The sequence below is a fragment of the Apium graveolens genome, chromosome 9 (genome assembly GCF_009905375.1).
Source record: "Apium graveolens cultivar Ventura chromosome 9, ASM990537v1, whole genome shotgun sequence".
In the NCBI taxonomy this organism is placed as follows: domain Eukaryota; kingdom Viridiplantae; phylum Streptophyta; class Magnoliopsida; order Apiales; family Apiaceae; genus Apium; species Apium graveolens.
In genome coordinates, this window is record NC_133655.1 from 191624881 (window position 1) to 191647154 (window position 22274).

The following is a 22274-nucleotide window of genomic DNA, read 5'->3' on the forward strand; positions in this document are numbered from 1 at the left end:
CAAAATTCATACTTGTTAAGAAAAGACAATACAAAAATTTCCGGATATTACATTAACAAATATTGATGGACCATTCATTCACAACAATTCCATTAATAAAAATGCAAAAAAAAATTATATCGTTGAATTGAAAAGTACATTCAATCTACTTTAATATATGATTGTAAGTGTTTTAAAAAAAATAATATACAAGTAATGTTTAATATTTCATCAAAAATTAATCAATTTAACTGATAAAAAATTAAATATGACAACTATAAAGGACGAATGGAGTATTAAATATACCTTATTTTCTTATTTATTTACAAGTAATTATATTAATTTTACGTTTTGATTTACTTAAACATTTAGGTTTTTATAATATATTAGTCATTTATATTTTGAAATTTATACATAATAAAAATATCAATATAATAAGTGTGGAAGATTATTGTAGGGGTTACTCGAAATTTTGGATGTTACCAAAAATTACTAAGAAAAATATTTAATCATTATTTAATAAAAGGGGTTTAATATAAATGTATGTTAAATATAAAAATATTTATATTTTTAAAAGAAAATTTCCATTTTTTTAAAAAGCTATTATACTCCCTTTGTCCCGATTTTGATCATTTTGATTTTTACAAGTATAGTTCCGTTATTTATTTTGTAACTTTTTTTGTAATATTAATGATACATAGAAAGATATCGATGTAAAGTATATTATTTTTAATGAAAAAATTTATAAAGAAATCTAATTTACAGATTATAGAGTGCTTCTACTATTATTTTGAAAAAAAAATGGTGATTTTTTGTTTTCCATTATAATTTATTTTGTTATAGTTACTTCTTTTCACGGCGCGTTGCTGTTTTCTTATGACTTTTTTTTTAATATACTTTTTCTCTTTGTGAATAATTTGTATTATCTGTAAACTTAATTTGTATTAATATGTCGTAAATTGTCTGATTCCTAATTATAGAATCTTTTTTTTAGTTTCTTAAATTAAAATTCACAAAAAAAAATTGAAAAATATTTAACTAATTTGGTCAATTCACCTTAAAATACGCGTAAAAAATAAATTGGATAATTAGTTTGGGACGAGTGGAAGTATTTATTGTAATATTGGTAAAATATGATAGTTAATCTGACACTTATTAAATAACTTAGTCTTTTTATATATTTATATTTATATAAATATTATGATAAATATTTTGCATGCCCTACAAGTTGAAGGGATATACCGGTAATTACACCAAAGTGCATTCATTAATTTGGACATATGTTTAGAAATTACTATACCCTTGTTTCTTTTATTTTTTTTTCACATTTTTGATATTTTAAGGTGACTATAACGTATAATTTCGTAATTTATTTTTAAAATTTTCATTTTTTTATAAAAATTTTAATATTATATTTTTAATTAAAAGAAAAAAATTTAAAAAAATTTATGGAATGTATCGTTGACATGGGATGTGGACAATGAGAAGATAATATATGTAATCTGATAACTATTTCTAGATTCTCACTTCATCATTTTCATGGCTCTTTCAGCTTCTTCTCTACAATCTTCCATTCTTCAACAACCCATTAAATTATTATACCCAACTCTCTTCGCTCCTTGTTCTTTAAAGCCTATCAACAAACGCAGGTTACTTACAATTCGCGGGGCTGCTGCTGCCACTCTTGAATCTTCTGCAGCTGCTAATAACAATGGTGCTGTTGCTACAGTCCCTGAAAGAAATGCTTCATTCGGCAGACAATACTTTCCTTTAGCTGCTGTTGTTGGTCAGGTCTCTCTCTCTCTCTCTCTCTCTCTCTCTCTCTCTCTCTCTCTCTCTCTCTCTCTCTCTCTCTCTCTCTCTCTCTCTCTCTCTCTCTCTCTCTCTCTCTCTCTCTCTCTCTCTCTCTCTCTCTCTCTCTCTCTCTCTTCCCCCCCCTCCCTCTCTCTCTCCCCCCCTCTCTCTCCCCCTCCTCTCCCTCTCTCCCGCTCTCTCTATCTCCCTCCCTCTCTCTCTCTCTCTCTATGAATTGGGGTCATGGGTTAATCATTGTGCAATCATAATTGTTCAGCATTTTACTGCATTTTGTAAAGTTTAATTTTTAAGTTGTGATGGGTAAAATCTTGGTTTTGGAAGTTTTGTATTGTTTGAAATTTTAAACTTGATTGTCAATTTTTAGTTCATGGCTAAGATAAAGATAGATTCTGTTTGCTGTGGCATTATCCCTTTTCACTGAGAAATAGGGGTGGCGATTTCGGGTTGCTTTGGTGTGTATAAGCTTAAACGAAAGGAATTCGGATAACAAGTCATTTTGGGTCATATTTGGATCACATTGATTGTCTCCTCATTCTATAAATTTGTCTCTGTACCACTCCAAGTGCCATTTTCATGTATGGTTTATTGGCTGAGGCTACTTTTGTATAACTCAGTTCCAAGGGCTGGAGTTGGGATATAAATTGGATGTCACTGAGATATTTGGCGATATTGTTAGGAAGTACGTTTTAGAGAATATGATCATGAAATATGTTTCAAATAGGTTTTTATTCAAGAGAATTATTGGTGCAAGCTACTTAGAGGGTATAAAGGAAAATTTGGGTAAACAGTGAAAAAAAAATGATTTTAGATAACAATTGCTGACTTCATGAATGAACCAAGAGTTGAATTCTAAATGACAAGAGCTTCAGACTTGAAATGCTGGGAAAAGATGCTAAAGTCATATAGGATTAGAAAGATTGGAAAAAGTGTACGAGCTACAAGCCCATGCTTGAAATTATTAAAATGAGGCCGACTGTTGTACATGAACTCGTGTACTTATGTGTGAATGTGGGGATTAAAGACATTGAAGGTCCGTACTTGGATGCTGGTATGTATTTAGAATCATGCAGGTTATTCTTGTATTCACTTGCTAGAAATCATTACTACTCACTATACAATATATGCTTTGGTGTTGACTTTTAAAAAGTTTCTTTTTCAATCTTGCTTCATGCGTAAACAACTGGTAGCCTGGAGGTATGTTTTCACAACATTTTGTCTCAAAACTCACCTTACAGGTCTACTGCAATTAACTTTCTGCAGGATGCTATTAAAACTGCTCTTCTACTTGGGGCTATTGACCGTGACATCGGAGGAATCGCAATCTCTGGTAAGCGAGGAACAGCCAAAACAGTAATGGCCCGTGGACTGCATGCAATTCTTCCGCCCATTGAGGTCGTGATTGGCTCAATATCAAATGCTGATCCAGCCTGCCCAGAAGAGTAAGGTCACGGTTTATTCCTGTAGGTCTGTTTGTCGGTCCTTCTGAACAGTACTCACAGTATTTAAACACTTGTACTACAGCTACATTACATCAATATTACGAAATTTGAGAATTGGCTTATCCATGGTAGACAATCTCTAATGATACCCATTAATGTCCAATAATGCCTTAATTTTACTGAATGATGTGTTCCAACTTCCGAGGAATCACACATGTCACCTGGGAAAAGTAAAGTATTTTCTAAAGCATCTGTGCGCAAAATGATAAATGTTTCTCTGTGTGCAAAATGATAAATGTTTCTATGTGTTTCTTTGTAGGCTTCACTATAAATGGGATATCTCTAAATTTGTAGGCTTCACTATAAATGGGATATCTCTAAATCTCTTTAACAACGTTGTTGTCCATCATTGTGAATAAAATTACTTTAGTATAACTCAACAACAAAATATTACTTCAGTATATTATCTTTATCTCACAGAGATGATATAAATAGCCATGTTTGCATAAATCTTTGAAGGTGGGAAGATGGACTTGCTGAAAGGGCATATGACTCTGATAATAATATGAAGACAGAGATAATACGATCTCCTTTTATCCAGGTATGGGACTAAGAAGTGCTTATATTATGACATTTTTATATCATGTAAAATTTATCTGTTTGCATTAACCGCTGCAGATTCCACTAGGTGTTACGGAAGATAGACTGATTGGGTCTGTTGATGTAGAGGAATCTGTAAAATCTGGGACAACTGTTTTCCAGCCGGGCCTTCTTGCTGAAGCTCATAGAGGAGTTCTATATGTTGATGAGATTAATCTTTTGGATGAGGGTATCAGTAATTTACTCCTTAATGTGTTGACAGAAGGAGTTAACATAGTTGAAAGAGAGGGCATCAGCTTTCGCCATCCATGCAAGCCACTTTTAATCGCAACTTATAATCCAGAAGAGGGTGCTGTCCGTGAACATCTTCTTGACCGAATTGCAATAAACTTGAGGTAAGAATTTGAATAACATTTGTAGCACAAAGCTCTAGAAGTTCACTCTACGCATGATTTCTTTTTAAGGAAATCACATAGTATATAATTAACTGTATGCGATATCTGACTATAATTCTGAATGGAACTATATGGTAGAACACTCTCTCTTACTTGTTCCCTTGACACCATTTTTATGCAGCGCAGATATCCCAATGAGTTTTGAAGACCGTGTTGCAGCTGTTAGTATTGCAACAGAATTTCAGGAAAGCAGTAACGAAGTTTTCAACATGATGGCAGAAGAGACAGACTATGCAAAGACTCAGGTAATTGGGTAATAAATTGATAACAATTAATCAAAAAGCACACTTCCAATATGTAGATTTTCGATCATGTATTTGTGTAATATGTTACACACATTGATGTAATAATAATTGGAAGTTATTTGCTTGTTGCTTAGTAAAACTGAAAATAATGAAGGATTTTTTGACAGTCAATATAAATTAATGTAATAGTTCTTTATCTGAATGATATTAAATTATTTTTTCTGCTTACCAGCTTTTAACAAGGAAAATAAATCTTCTTATGAAAGATTCTTTCCCTTTCTAGGCTATTTAGAACTTAATGTGTGTCAACTACTTCATTGTGTATTTGCAGCTACCTGTAGTGTTTCCAAGCAATTCAAGAACATGAACATCCTGCGCGCCAAATGTTAATTTTTCCATTGCAAAATTACAACTTTAAAGAAAATTATAAATGGATTTTAGAAATGTTTCCATTGCAACATTACAAATTTAAAGACAATTAAAAATGGTAAATAAACAATTTTGTATTTGACAGTGTTTAAGGATGTGTGGTAGTATTTAAGCTACTCATGAGTCATGACTATTATACAATATTCCCTTGAAAGTGATGTCACAATATGTACCAACACGACTAATATATTATCTTGGAGTGAGATTTAAGTTATAACTTGTAAGAGTCTTGGTACTAATGTTTTAAGAACAGTATAAAATGTGCATAGCCATAGTTTACATACATGTATTTCGTAGTGAGTATTGCTTAATGGGGACACCTATTAAGATCTATATAGGATACCTTGTTATATATTCATATCCCTATGTAATAATTGTTTATATAAAAATTGATAGTGTAGTTTCTATGTTAATTAAACAACAAGATATTCTCAAATTCTGCAGATTATTTTGGCAAGGGAATATCTGAAGGATGTAATTATCAGCAGAGAGCAACTGAAGTATCTTGTTATGGAAGCCCTCCGAGGTGGTTGCCAGGTCCTGTATAGATATCTACCATAATTTCTGTCATATTTCACTGCTGAATCTGATGCAAAAATAATTGAGGATTTAACTTCGAACTAAGAAACCAAATTGAAATTATTTTGGGAAGGTCTTGTGTTGGATGATTCACACCAGGGTTATGTAAATATATTATCGGGCCGGTTGAGATTTTACAAACAAAAGAGGCTTTATTAACTGAACTATTGGTGAAGTTTGTCCCAATGATTTGTAGTCAATTAAAAGATGACTTTAAATGGCTCTCGTAGTGTTCAATCATGCACAGCAAGAATTAATGAAAGATAGTGGAAAAAGAAATAGGAAACCATCTGATTCAGACAATGCAAAGGATGTGACTAAAAATGTCTTATGAAGTGTTATGGTATAAGTATGATTGCATCAGAATTACGTAACATGTATTGTTTATTACAGGGTCATAGAGCTGAGCTATACGCTGCCCGTGTTGCAAAATGCTTAACTGCTCTTGAAGGGCGTGAGAAAGTCATTGTGGAAGACCTGAAGAAAGCTGTAAGAAAATGTTTCTGTATGTTGGATAATTCTGCATGAAAATTTGTTATATGATTACTCTCCGACTCCCTGGACAGATGACCATAAACCCTATATATTTCAATTTACTCTTTTGCAAGTTCAAAATCCATGTGATTAATTTGAATTCTGCACTATACTATATTTTACAAGTAGGTTTTCCATTCAGGGTTTGTTCCCTGATCCTAAAAGTTTAAAACCATTACATTTGAACCATTGCAACGTCCCTCGGCTGTAGAAAGCCCCAAATTATTTGTTAATTAGACAGAAAGCTGCAACACTTAAATTATATTTTTTTAAGAATCTTAACCAAGTAAACAAGTGTTGAGGCATATATAGCCAAAAAATAGGTTAATAGTGTGTTGAATGTAGTCCCTGACTAAGAGCCTCTCTGTGCCTGTGTGCGTGTGTGTTTCAATGTGCTTGACTACAGGACACAGATTTTGATAGAGTTCAGGAAAGTAACATAAGATGGACACTGATTGAATACTACACAAACTTAAGCAGATTAAACTTTTCCTTGTCACCCTTGGCCCCTTGTCACCCTAAGCCACACTGTAGCAGCTGTTTCTGTGGCTACTTTGTTCTTTTCTGTCTTCATTTTTTATACTTATTCTAACTGATATGTAAAACTCTTGTAATAAGCTTCTTTAAACATACCTCGACAATTGTTTAAGAAGTACTGAATTTAAGTTCTTACATAAGAATCTCTAGAAGACTAGAACTCAACATATAAGAAATTGGTAGAAGAGGTATGATAAAAGAGAATATTTCAGGTAAAGAATGTATTGAGCAATAATGAGAGTGAAACAATTCTAGAAAGAGCGAACTGGAGGTTTAGAACTTTTTCTTGTAGAAACGCGACGTGCACAAGAAAAAGTACATGGGATAGGTGTTATTAGTATATGTTGTAGGTGAATTACTGTTGAATGCTTTTTACACTTCCTGTTGTAAAAGCTAAGAATCTCTACGCAACTTCAGGATGCTTTTTGTTATTGATGTAGCTTAATATTCTTTCTGTTAAAGATTAGAAGCTGGTGTGTGTAACTGATTAGGTGACTGACTCGTTTAAATATAGCATGGCGGTACTCAGCATTGTTGGGTTTTTAAGGCTTAGAGATAAGCAAACGGAAAGGCATAGGATAAGAAACAAAATAAAAAAAAGTAACATATTAAAATAGGATTGCATGTAACATTATACTTTTACTTTGCATCTCCTTAAAAGATTTATATAGGCATGATTTCGCACTCTAAATCATACACCAGGACCATTTAATAATGTCATTGATACAGGTTGAACTGGTCATCCTTCCACGTTCAAACATCACTGAAACTCCCCCTGAAGAGCAGAACCAGCAGCCCCCGCCTCCACCACCTCCACCACAAAGTCAAGAAGATTCTTCTGAAGAACAAAATGAAGAGGAAGACAAAGACCAGGAGGTTTGTTCACATAAGACAAACTATTCATATGTTGTGCAGGGAATAGGGTTATTTCTCAAGTTCCTTCATTTGACACTCCATGCTTAATTTTTTTCGCTTCAGTTTCTACATCCCATGATCAAAAGTTTTAGACAATTATGGGCTTCCCTTTGACATTCATATTCTGATCTCAGGAGGAAAATGATGATAAGAAAGATGAGGAGAATGAACAACAGCAGGATCAAATACCTGAAGAGTTTATATTTGATGCAGAAGGGGGGCTGGTGGATGAGAAGCTTCTCTTCTTCGCACAGCAAGCCCAGAGGAAGAAAGGAAAAGCTGGGAGAGCAAAAAATGTTATATTTTCTGAGGATAGAGGACGATATATTAAGCCAATGCTTCCAAAAGTTGGTTCTCTGTTTCTTTCCTTTCATCTCATCACACTATATATTAAATAATTTTTAGAGGAAAAGGCACAATAATTCTTCATTTTTTCATGTCCTAATTCTGAAAAAAAACCTAATTAATCACGGATTTCAGCTGGTAATGGAGTACAAGTAGTTGGCTGATGAATAGAAATTTTATATTCAGATTCAGTAACCTATATGTGTTTTTTTACCTCTCTGATCAAGGATTTATGGTTTTTGTAGGGTCCTGTCAGAAGGTTAGCAGTTGATGCAACTCTAAGAGCAGCTGCCCCCTACCAAAAGTTGCGAAGAGAGATGGACACTGAAAAGATTAGGAAAGTCTTCGTCGAAAAAACTGACATGAGAGCTAAACGGATGGCACGGAAAGCTGGAGCCCTGGTAAGCATTGTTACTGTCCCGCTGTTGATTATACGTATGTTATCTATTTCTTCACCTTAACTGCCTCAGTTTGGAATTAAATCTCAACTTTAATACTTTGTTTTCTAGTGATTCATATTTTTGGTGTTTTTTTTATCATGGGGAAGATCCTAGTAACCAGTTATTTGGTGGGCACACTTTTCAGTCTTATGCTAGAAAGTAGAATTTATAGGAAGGAAACATGTGATTGATGATATAGAGAAGGAGTGGGTCCAACTTTGTCTGGACTATTTAATGCAGCTCCAATTTTTTTAATCCCTCACAAAAGTTTGACTTTCCATCCTGATATCTACCAAGAATAGGCTTTTTAAATCATTTGGGGGTTGCCGCTTTATGGTAAAAATCATATGTAAATTACATAGCCAATAGTGTTCAAATTTTATCCACAAGTAAATTAGCTTAATAAATTTGACACAATTAAACATCCACAATATAAGCCATGGGTGTGCTTGCTCTTGACACTATATTCCTATTTTAAGATTTTTATGTGTTATTCTATCTTATACAACAGGTAATATTTGTCGTTGATGCAAGTGGGAGCATGGCACTAAATCGAATGCAGAATGCTAAGGGTGCAGCCCTTAAACTGCTAGCTGAGAGTTATACAAGCAGAGATCAGGTTGATCTTAAAATATATGCTTTAAAACTCTTCTGAATTTTTGCGTGGATAATTTTGGTGTTACATTCACTCTTTGGATAATTTGGCTGTATATTACAACCATAATCCGATCTATATGCTAAAAGGGATTTTTTTAAAAAAAAAAAAAATCTTTCTGTATACTGATATAAGCATCTTGTTGTTGTAGATCATAGAATCAAGGTCTACACTGTTTCATCAAGTTAAAATTTGGAATCAATATGTACTTTAATATATGCAGCATGCTTTTGTAAATTCAGAAATCAAGATGTATATTGTTGCTCAAGTTATCTTTTTTTTTCCTTAAATTTATAGTAAATGTCTCCAGCTGCAAGTAAATAGGAAATGCCTTTACACAGCAAAAAAACGAGAAAAAGAAGAGAAAATGCCTTTCATGTCAAAGATAAGAGTCGTTACAAGTTTACAACTGAGAGACCATGGATATAGATTTTGTATAACATGCTAATGGTGCATTGTCATTTCCTGAAATTAATAAAGTGCAGCTACCTCGATTATAATATTTGTTTCTACTATTATTGTACTCACTGCTCATGATAACATGCACCAGGTTGCCATCATTCCATTCCGTGGAGATTCTGCAGAAGTTCTCTTACCTCCTTCCAGATCAATTTCAATGGCAAGGAAACGTCTTGAGAGACTTCCATGTGGCGGAGGTTCTCCCCTAGCTCATGGTCTTACTACGGTATGCAAATTCAGTTATGTATAAGAAGTGTCACACTGTCGAGATCTTACCATCACTATTGTTGAAAATAATGACTTTAAATTATTCTTTTAATCTCTTTTTAACTACTTCTGCATTTTGCACTTTGTTGCTCTTCTGCAACTGGTTCTGTTTAGGCGGTTCGGGTAGGGCTGAATGCAGAAAAGAGTGGTGATGTTGGGCGGATAATGATCGTTGCAATAACTGATGGAAGAGCTAATATATCACTAAAAAGATCCACTGATCCTGAAGCTGCTGCTGCTTCTGATGCACCTAAACCATCTGCTTCGGAATTAAAGGTAAAAGTTGTAGATCTTGCAACCGACATCCTAAACACAACACAGTATTATACAGGAGGGTCTAATTAATATGAGGTGGAAATTAATGTCATATTTTAGGGGAAAAAATTAAATCACACAGTCTTCATTGTTGCGATTAGATAAAAACAAAAACCGATAATAGGAAGATATCATGTAACTATAAGACTGTAATGAGGGCATGTGAAATATCTAATATAATTGTACGAGATAATATCTGTTAATTACTTTATCTGTATGCCTGTTTTAAAACTCATGATATTCGTTCTGACTCTTTCCTTGCATTCATATGAAGGATGAGATCCTTGAGGTGGCGGGTAAAATATACAAAGCTGGAATGTCACTTCTGGTGATAGACACAGAAAATAAGTTTGTGTCAACTGGATTTGCGAAAGAGATTGCTAGAGTTGCACAAGGTTTGTTGGCAAAAAATCCCATTACAAGCTTAGTAAGTTTATGTCTCTATTTGTGACATCTTTGCTTAACAAACAATTTGTGCCGCAGGAAAATATTACTACTTGCCAAATGCTTCGGATGCTGTTATATCCGCTACTACGAAGAATGCTTTATCGGATTTAAAGAACTCGTAGTTTTGTATACTCGGCCAAGGCCATGGTGCCCAATTTTTTCGTTTTCTTTTGCTAGAGTTAGTTGCAATAGTTGTGTGATAGAGAGGGTACTAAATGTATATACCAAATTTATTTTCAAGTAATTTTGTGAATGTTTTACTTGACCACTGGGTAATTGTCTAACCGAGTAACCGGTATCCATACATGCTGTATGTAGTATGCCTTTTTTTTAAGAAAAAACCTTATCCAGTCTCAGCAAGTCAGCTGCATTCTGCAGGTGCAGCAGCAACTAAACATAGGTATCAAACAAACCAAATCTCATTATTAAAGTAAAAGTATGGCCGTACGGGTGATCCAACACATATAGTTAAACGTCCTTAAAGTAATATGGTTGATTAATGTGTTCATTATGTATCTTTAAAGTTATAGGGTTTTGTTTGATTGGAATGAATGAAATGGATGAAATTAAAGAAAATGAATGGGAGTTGGAAGGAAGATTTGAAAACAAATAGATATGCCAAATTATTATGATAAAAATTGTGAAGAAAATGAGGGTAGTAAAATGGAGAATTCCATTTTAAATTGGAGGGTGTTTGACTATAATTTTGATGGTTAGGAATGGAATGGTTTAAAAAATGAAAATTTTGAAAATTTAATCATTTTACATGTAAAATATTGATTCATTCTATTTCATGCACCCAAAAATACATTACGGTAATAAAGTTCAATTCGGTAAGGGAATTAGTTCATTAGGTTATTTTATTACAGTTTCCGGTCCCTATATATTAATCAATCAATCAGCTGTAACCCAATATAAACCGCATAAAAGAGTGTATGAGAGTGTATAATGTACGCAACCTTACCCTCATTCAAAATAATGAAGAGACTGTTTTCATAAAAGACCATCGGTTTGTGTGTGCACATATGTGTATTGTAGATAAAAAATAATATATAATTATATGTTCAAATACTTAAAAACTCGACATAGAATATTTGGTCATATAATTTGTAAAGCAGGCGAGACAATACCTTGACCCATGATTTTTTTCGCACGTGACTTATCTATATCGTGGAAATCTTCGTTCATTGGATGAGTTAAGCCATTTTTGTTTGACCATTTCGCTGTTAAAGCATGTAAACACACATGTCATCATTCATAGCACCAAGACGACAATCGAAGTTTCTAATCCCTATATAATTATTGTAATTCCCACCTTATTACTTAGTTTTAATTAAACATCTTTCTTGAGAATAATAATGATTAATTATTTTTGAGAATCATATAACTTATTACTTTTATACAATATCAACTAATGTTCTCTCTTATTATCTTTTTCATAATTTTGTCCCAAATAAATTAGCACCAAAGCCAAAATTCTAGAAATAAACATATTATTCATTCGTGTTTCTCTTGAATTTTTTTCAAAAACAATTACCAATGCCACACATCCATCATACCACCGTTGCAACCCTAATTAGTAAGTATCATAGCCGTAATTACATACCCGACCCTACCTGATTACAAACTTTATTTTAAAATCAGACAACCTCTAGTTTACATCGTTGAACATTCAAGAAAGTGTAAATTAGCCCCTGACATTATAAAATATGATCATTCCGAGTTTTCATTAGTTCTTCGGTTTCAACTATTTTTCCACGTTTCAAACACATATGCTTACATCAAGAGCCACATTGATATTTTGAAAGATAATATGTATTTTCTTGAGTGTGAATACGATGAGTTATATTACAAAATCTATGTTTGTCAACGTGGTCGTTGGTTATTTCAATATAACCTTACGATGAAGAAGTTAAATAATCAAATTGATAAACTTAAAAGATTGAAAAAGAGGTACGAAATTGAATTGAGAAAAGAAAGTTACAAGCGTACTAGTGAAGAATGAGAGAGGTTTTATGAAACTACAATATCGTAACTTCAACATCCCATGCATTTGAAAAATGATAAGATGGTTAAAGGGGAATGCAAGTTGAGAAGATGTTACGGAAGTTTCAATTGATAAGATTAAACAAGTTATGAAAGATTCAATTAAGGAGGTTAAAAAAGTGACAAAAGATTTAGTTCTAGAGGTTAAACAAATTGAGTATATATAGCTTGTAAGTAAGGAGCAACAGAAAGAAACCAAGATGCAACCTGACTGCTTTCAAATTGTTGAGGATCTTAAAGTAGTTGATGATGTTATTGAGGTTGAGCCCACACTACACCAGAAACTGAATCAGACAACACCACTTACACAATGTTTGATCAAAAAACTGTTGTCCCAAATCATCAGACAACGGTGAATGATTCGTTGACTGAAAAGTATTGTGCGACTTCCCTTCACACAATGGTGATTCAACTTTTTCCAAAGTGTTGTCTACATGGTACCAGTGTGCTCCAATGAGACAATGGTTATAGTTCAGCTTATTGTGTGACTTCTCTTAGACAAGTGTTTTTTAGGTCAAAATAAACCATTGTGCTAACTTTGAATTTAGACAACTAATTATCATGACTGTTGTGCAAGTTAGACAACGGTGGCTCAGAACACATGTACTCATGTATTTTAGACAATGGTGCTAAAAAATCATTGTTAGAAGCAAAACATGTAGACAATTGTTTATCACCTCTGTTAAGTAAATGAGTGTCACACAATAGTGTATTACCTGTTGTCTAAATCACCTCAATTAGAATATAGGTGACAACAGTTTTCTTGTAAAACCATTGTCTGATTACCTGAGAGTTTTTTTAAAAAAAACCTGAAGCATATACAATAATCCTTAGGAAAAAATCAAACTAATCCTTAAAGAACATTTTCAAAGCAAATCTTGCAACAAATTATCGTTGAATTTATGTCTCAATTTAAACTAATTACATTTCTTTTTGAATTATTTTTACTATAAATTTTATTTATATAAAACTAAAAAAGTCACATTTTCTTTATCGTTGGATTATGAATAGACTATTCTGAGCCGTTGATTTACAAAAAATTAAAATTTTCGTTTCCCCCTCTATTTTATTTGGATTCCCGCCTGACTTTTTAAAAAAAATTTGAAATTTTTTTGAAGGTGATTTAGGTTTGGAAGAATGATTTTCTAAAATATAAGATAACAGTTTTAAAATTAAATCATTGTACGAAAGTGTACAAACAAGCCTCTTTTTAGGAAACCATTGTGTCATGACATCAACCTTTTTGACAAAATATAAGATAATGGTTTGGGCGAAAATCCATTGTAAGAACCTGCACAAACAAGCCTTTTTCGTTAAAACCGTTGTCTATTGACATCAAATTTCTTGACAATCCCAAAGACTTGAATGGGACTTGAATCGTTACCGTACGCTTTCAAAATGTGCTACAAGAGAAGTGATTGGCATGTAAAAACTCACATTATCAAACACATGTTTAAATATCACTAAGGTTATACGAAATAAATAACTTATATTTTTTCGTTATAATATGTTGTATCGTAATCATATACGTACGTAGATCCCGTCATTACTTTCGAAATATAGTCGATAATTATACATATGAAAGATTCGGGACTTGTTAAGTTTACAATATTACATAGAGACACCGTATGAGTAAAGAAAAGTGAAACGAGCCATTTAATGTCGATTCAGTTGAATATTTCATTTTTTATTAATTTAATTCGATATATGGGTTTAAAATTTGGAAGAATGATTTTTTAAAATATAAGACAACAGTTTTAAAATTAAACCATTGTACGAAAGTGTACAAACAAGCCTTTTTTAGGAAAACATTGTGTCATGACATCAACCTTTTTGACAAAATATAAGACAACGGTTTGGGCAAAAATCCATTGTAAGAACCTGTACAAACAAGTCTTTTTCGTTCAAACCATTGTCTATTGACATCAAATTTCTTGACAATCCCAAACACTTGAATGAGACTTGAATCGTTACCGTACGCTTTCAAAATGTGCTACAAGAGAAGTGATTGGCATGTAAAAACTCACATTATCAAACAAATGTTTAAATATCACTAAGGTTATATGAAATAAATAACTTATATTTTTTCGTTATAATATGTTGTATCGTAATCATATACGTACGTAGATCCCGTCATTACTTTCGAAATATAGTCGATAACTATACATATGAAAGATTCGGGACTTGTTAAGTTTACAATATTTCATAAAGGCACTATATGAGTAAAGAAAAGTGAAACGAGCCATTTAATGTCGATCCAGTTGAATATTTCATTTTTTCTTAATTTAATTCGATATAAGGGTTTAAAATTTAGAAGAATGATTTTCTAAAATATAAGACAACAGTTTTAAAATGAAACCATTGTACGAAAGTGTACAAACAAGCCTTTTTTAAGAAACCATTGTGTCATGGCATCAACCTTTTTGACAAAATATAAGACAACGGTTTGGGAGAAAATCCATTGTAAGAACCTGTACAAACAAGCCTTTTTCGTTCAAACCATTATCTATTGACATCAAATTTCTTGACAATCCCAGAGACTTGAATGGGACTTGAATCGTTACCGTACGCTTTCAAAATATGCTACAAGAGAAGTGTTTGGCATGTAAAAACTCACATTATCAAACACAAGTTTAAATATCACTAAGGTTATATGAAATAAATAACTTATATTTTTTCGTTATAATATGTTGTATCGTAATCATATACGTACGTAGATCTCGTCATTACTATCGAAATATAGTCGATAACTATACATATGAATGATTCGGGACTTGTTAAGTTTACAATATTACATAGAGACACCGTATGAGTAAAGAAAAGTGAAACCAACCATTTAATGTCGATCCAGTTGAAAATTTCATTTATTCTTAATTTAATTCGATATAGGGGTTTAAAATTTGGAAGAATGATTTTCTAAAATATAAGACAACAGTTTTAAAATTAAACCATTGTACGAAAGTGTACAAACAAGCCTTTTTTAGGAAACCATTGTGTCATGACATCAACCTTTTTGACAAAATATAAGACAACGGTTTGGGAAAAATTCCATTGTAAGAACATGTACAAACAAGTCTTTTTCGTTCAAACCATTATCTATTGACATCAAATTTCTTGACAATCCCAAAGACTTGAATGAGACTTGAATCTTTACCGTACGCTTTCAAAATGTGCTACAAGAGAAGTGATTGGCATGTCAAAACTCACATTATCAAACACATGTTTAAATATCACTAAGGTTATACGAAATAAATAAATTATATTTTTTTGTTATAATATGTTGTATCGTAATCATATACGTACGTAGATCCCGTCATTACTTTCGAAATATAGTCGATAACTATACATATGAAAGATTCGGGACTTGTTAAGTTTACAATATTACATAGAGACACCGTATGAGTAAAGAAAAGTGAAACGAGCTATTTAATGTCGATCCAGTTGAATATTTCATTTTTTATTAATTTAATTCGATATAGGGGTTTAAAATTTAGAAGAATGATTTTCTAAAATATATGACAACAGTTTTAAAATTAAACCATTGTATGAAAGTGTACAAACAAGCCTTTTTTAAGAAACCATTGTGTCATGACATTAACCTTTTTGACAAAATATAAGACAACGGTTTGGGCGAAAATCCATTGTAAGAACCTGTACAAACAAGCCTTTTTCGTTCAAACCATTGTCTATTGACATTAAATTTCTTGAAAATCCCCGAGACTTGAATGGGACTTGAATCGTTACCGTACGCTTTCAAAATGTGCTACAAGAGAAGTGATTGGCATGTAAAAACTCACATTATCAAACACATGTTTAAATATCACTAAGGTTATACAAAATAAATAACTTATATTTTTTCGTTATAATATGGTGTATCATAATCATATACGTACGTAGATCCCGTCATTTCTTTCGAAATATAGTCGATAACTATACATATGAATGATTCGGGACTTGCTAAGTTTACAATGTTACATAGAGACATCGTATGAGTAAAGAAAAGTGAAACCAGCCATTTAATGTTGATCCAGTTGAATATTTCATTTTTTCTTAATTTAATTCGATATTGGGGTTTAAAATTTGGAAGAATGATTTTCTAAAATATAAGACAACAGTTTTAAAATTAAACCATTGTACAAAAGTGTACAAACAAGCCCTTTTTAGGAAACCATTGTGTCATGGCATCAACCTTTTTGACAAAATATAAGACAACGGTTTGGGAAAAAATCATTGTAAGAACCTGTACAAACAAGTCTTTTTCATTCAAACCATTGTCTATTGACATCAAATTTCTTGATAATCCCAAAGACTTGAATGGGACTTGAATCGTTACCGTACGCTTTCAAAATGTGCTACAAGAGAAGTGATTAGCATGTAAAAACTCACATTATCAAACACATGTTTAAATATCACTAAGGTTATACGAAATAAATAACTTATATTTTTTTGTTATAATATGTTGTATCGTAATCATATACGTACGTAGATCCCGTCATTACTTTCGAAATATAGTCGATAACTATACATATGAAAGATTCGGGACTTGTTAAGTTTACAATATTTCATAGAGGCACTGTATGAGTAAAGAAAAGTGAAACGAGCCATTTAATGTCGATCCAGTTGAATATTTCATTTTTTCTTAATTTAATTCGATATAGGAGTTTAAAATTTAGAAGAATGATTTTCTAAAATATAAGACAACAGTTTTAAAATGAAACCATTGTACGAAAGTGTACAAACAAGCCTTTTTTAAGAAACCATTGTGTCATGGCATCAACCTTTTTGACAAAATATAAGACAACGGTTTGGGCGAAAATCCATTGTAAGAACCTGTACAAACAAGCCTTTTTCGTTCAAACCATTATCTATTGACATCAAATTTCTTGACAATCCCGGAGACTTGAATGGGACTTGAATCGTTACCGTACGCTTTCAAAATGTGCTAAAAGAGAAGTGATTGGCTTGTAAAAACTCACATTATCAAACACATGTTTAAATATCACTAAGGTTATACAAAATAAATAACTTATATTTTTTCGTTATAATATGTTATATCGTAATCATATACGTACGTAGATCCCGTCATTACTTTCGAAATATAGTCGATAACTATACATATGAATGATTCGGGACTTGTTAAGTTTACAATATTACATAGAGACACCGTATGAGTAAAGAAAAGTGAAACGAGCCATTTAATGTCGATCCAGTTGAATATTTCATTTTTTCTTAATTTAATTCGATATGGGTTTAAAATTTAGAAGAATGATTTTCTAAAATATAAGACAGCAGTTTTAAAATTAAACCATTGTACGAAAGTGTACAAACAAGCCTTTTTTAAGAAACCATTGTGTCATGACATCAACCTTTTTGATAAAATATAAGACAACGGTTTGGGCGAAAATCTATTGTAAGAATCTATACAAACAAGCCTTTTTCGCTCAAATCATTGTCTATTGCCATCAAATTTCTTGACAATCCCAGAGACTTGAATCGTTACCGTACGCTTTCAAAATGTGCTACAAGAGAAGTGATTGGTATGTAAAAACTCACATTATCAAACACATGTTTAAATATCACTAAGGTTATACGAAATAAATAACTTATATTTTTTCGTTATACTATGTTGTATCGTAATCTTATGCGTACGTAGATCCCGTCATTACTTTCAAAATATAGTCTATAACTATACATATGAATGATTCGGCACTTGTTAAGTTTACAATATTACATAGAGACACCGTATGAGTAAAGAAAAGTGAAACCAACCATTTAATGTCGATCCATTTGAATATTTCATTTTTTCTTAATTTAATTCGATATAGGGGTTTAAAATTTGGAAGAATGATTTTCTAACATATAAGACAAGAGTTTTAAAATTAAACCATTGTACGAAAGTGTACAAACAAGCCTTTTTTAGGAAACCATTGTGTCATGACATCAACCTTTTTTACAAAATATAAGACAACGGTTTGAGAAAAAATCCATTGTAAGAACCTGTACAAACAAGTCTTTTTCGTTCAAACCCTTGTCTATTGACATCAAATTTCTTGACAATCCCAAAGACTTGAATGAGACTTGAATCCTTACCGTACGCTTTCAAAATGTGCTAAAAGAGAAGTGATTGGCATGTAAAAACTCACATTATCAAACACATGTTTAAATATCACTAAGGTTTATACGAAATAAATAACTTATATTTTTTCGTTATAATATGTTGTATCGTAATCATATAAAAGTACCACTCCCAACAACAAGACTCGTTCCCGATTTACAAGATTAATTTTTAAAATAATTTTTGACGATCCAACCGTACTGATGTTAAGATATATCAATTTTAGTCATATGAAAAAATTGTTAAAAAATTTGAAATTCATCTTGCATGTCAAGATTTGAAAAATCTAGTAAAAGTACCACTCCCGACAACGAGACTCGTTCCCAATTTACAAGATTAATTTTTAAAATGATTTCTCCAGCAATCGAACCGTACGGATGTTAAGATATATCTATTTTAACCATATTAAAAAATTATCAAAAAATTTCAAATTCATCTCGCATGTCAAGATTAGAAAAATCTAGTAAAAGCAAATAACAAGGAGATTTGTTCCCGATTTACAAGACTGATTTTTAAAATGATTTTTTCGACGATCAAACCATACAGATGTTAAGATATATCTAATTTAACCATAAAAAAAATTTATCAAAAAATTTCAAATTGATCTTGCATGTCAGGATTAGAAAAATCTTGTAAAAGTACCCTTTCTCCAATGAGACTCGTTCCTGATTTAAAAGATAAATTTTAAAAATGATTTTTCCGACGATCAAACCGTACGGATATTAAGATATCTGTATTTTAACCATATGAAAAAATTATCAAAAAAATTTCGAATTCATCTTACATGTCAGGATTAGAAAAATCTAGTAAAAGTACTTTTTCTAAAATGAGACTCGTTCCCGATTTAAAAGATTAATTTTTAAACTGATTTTTCCGACGATCAAAACGTACGGATGTTAAGATATATCTATTTTAAACATATGAAATAATTATCAAAAAAATTCATGTATAATTTCTATTTTACACCTCCGGACAACGAGACTCGTTCCCGATTTACAAGATAATTGTATGATATTAAAAAACATTCATGTATAAAATAATTGTTATTTTTAAAAAGAAAATTTTAATTAATTCTGTAGTACCAATATGTAATATAATAAATATAGTTATATTATAATATTTATAAATTAAAGAATTTATTACCCGATTTTCACATTTTCAGCAAATATTTCCATTCCCTCTCGTGAAATTTTTGTTTCCCCTTCTTCTAAATTTCAATTCCCCCCTTATCCCCCTGATTTTTCCCCCTTTATCTCCCCCAATTTCACTTTCTTATCTTATCTCTTACCTCCTTCTTACACATTGTTTGTCTGCCGCTCTTCCATGTCTTCCTTCTTAAATCAATATTTCCTTGGAAAAATCATTTGTTCCCCCCTTTACAAAATTCATTCTCTTTGCCGTTTATTTCTATTGTATAGCTCTCTCTCCAATTAGAGTCCAATTGGAGTTGCAGAAAGAAATCTAAGGGAGGCTGCTCTGGAAAATGATTTAGTAAATATATGGGTTCTAGTGACTCAATTGAAGAAAGAGGGAGTGGTTGTCAAAAATGATGTGAGCAACTCAAGTCTAGATGTTGGCGAAATCATCAATCCAGTCTTTAAAGAGATACAAATATATGTATCAACCCAAGTACTGAATCAGATTCTGTAACCAAGGAAGAACCCCTTGTTGCTAGATTGTAGGTAAATTTTTTATTAGCAAATATATGTGCATCTGTTATTTTTGGATTAACTTATTTCGTCGTTTCTATCTTTTTCTGAAAGCTTAAAAGATTAACGGTGTTAAACAGTTTGTCACAAAGGCTGTCCACACCCCCTGCAGATGGAGGTATTCGAGGATATTAAGTTTTGTGGTTGATTACTCTAATGAGCTGTTAAGTGAATACTACAGGCCTATATTGACTCAGGTTCTGGAGATTCACTGGAGTTGGAATAATAATCAAACCCTCAAGGATGATGTGGAGATGTCACTCCTTGTTAGAGTTGTCCCAGTTTATAGTAACTTCATTCTAAGTTGCGTTTGTAATTTGGAGGTGGAGGTGACTGAGAAAGACGGAATTATTAGTCCAACCCTTGTTACGGGTGCTGTTGCTCTCTGTTCTGTTGTGTATCATCACCACGTGAGGCAGAGTTAAGGTTGTTTAGGACAGGGTAAGGGTGTTTAATGCGTTTTAGTTTTTGAGTTGCTATACTTTATGATTCACAAGATCAATATTAATATCACTAGATTTGTAAATTTCATAGAATATGTTGCCTTCTGTTTTGTTTCTATAGCCTTTGTACTTTGTATGTTAGGAATAAGGCATGGGGAGTGAGGTAACTACACATGGAGATGTTTACAGCTTTGAAATTCTCTTAGAGTTGTTTACTGGCAGAAGGCCGACTGGTGAAATATTTAGAGATGGTGCAAATTTCACGATTTTGTCAAAATGGTGCTGGGAGATAAAATCATGCTGGTTGTGGACCAATCTGCCCGGTATAGAGAGGAAGATGTCACTACAGAAAAGAATGATATCGGCAGTAAATGGACACATGAGCACACAAAGGAGGTAAACTCAATTTTTCGAACTGGGATTGCATGTTCGGAGAATTCCCCAACATTAAGAATGAGCATGAAAGAAGCTTTGATACTTCTGAAATCAATACAGGAAGAGATTGTTAGTTCTCAGTCAATTGATCCATACATAAATTTATTGAGGAAGTGTTATAATAGGTGGAGGTGATAAGGTACTATGAAGGTATTCAAGGCAGGAGTTCATGTGAAATCATAGAAGAATGATTATGTTAATGGTATGCTTTATATTAATTTACACAAAGCATAGTATTATTTTCCTTTGTCCGAAAATAGGGGAAAGGCGTAGTAAGATTCAAGCTGGCTAATTTAAGTAGTGAAGTTTCAATGAAAGATTGTAAACTCTGTTCCATATTAAGTTGAGTTTTTAAAATACATTTCATGCTTTCTATTGTTACAAGAAAAATCCCTTGGAATAGCAGCGTATTTTTTACTTCAACTTATATATTTAAAAGTTTCAGGTTCTTTCTGCAACTGTCTATTGCCAGAAAGTATTCAGGTTACAACAGTGCCAGTGAGACATCTACCTGATCATCCAGTATATTCCGGTTAGTTTTTCTCATTTTATATAATTTTGGTATTAAGGTTCATAATTAGCTCTACTATTAGAATATATGGTTTCCTTGTCATTGATTATTTTATTATTATTTCATCAATCATGGATCTTAAGAGCTCACATATGAAATAGGAAAATTAAGCCAACCGTAATATGAAATTGTTTTCAGCAAAACTTGTGATAAAAGGGAACTTATCTAAAGAGGCTTCTTCATAAATAAGAACAAAAAATGGCTCGTGTATGAAACACCGAATTTATGCTTGATTTCTTAACCTATCAATATTAATTATCATTGCACTTTACTCATTTTATATTATATAATGCCAAGAAATAAACTCCTGTATATTTTTATCTTGCCAACTTAGCTTTAACATGGAGGTCGGCATATTTTTTATGAATACAAGTCTTCAATATTGGTGATCCTGTCTCAACTCCACTGTTGTTAAGGAACACACCAGAATGACGACAAGATCATCCAGCAATTAGCAGGAGACTGTCCACTGTTGTTAAGGAACACACCAGAATGACGAC

At 32.2% G+C, this 22274-nt stretch overlaps 1 protein-coding gene across 1 annotated transcript; it reads left to right on the forward strand.

Annotated features, from left to right (window-relative positions):
* The first annotated feature begins 1493 nt into the window (after window positions 1–1493).
* LOC141683705 (magnesium-chelatase subunit ChlD, chloroplastic) lies at window positions 1494–10759 on the forward strand. Its single transcript, XM_074488458.1, has 15 exons — window positions 1494–1770; window positions 3055–3233; window positions 3753–3834; window positions 3912–4228; window positions 4410–4533; window positions 5407–5499; window positions 5935–6030; window positions 7342–7488; window positions 7662–7874; window positions 8118–8273; window positions 8824–8931; window positions 9518–9652; window positions 9808–9969; window positions 10283–10403; window positions 10492–10759. Exons 1-15 carry the CDS (start codon window positions 1519–1521, stop codon window positions 10575–10577), a joined length of 2271 nt encoding a protein of 756 aa, XP_074344559.1. The 5' UTR covers window positions 1494–1518; the 3' UTR covers window positions 10578–10759.
* Window positions 10760–22274: the final 11515 nt, after the last annotated feature.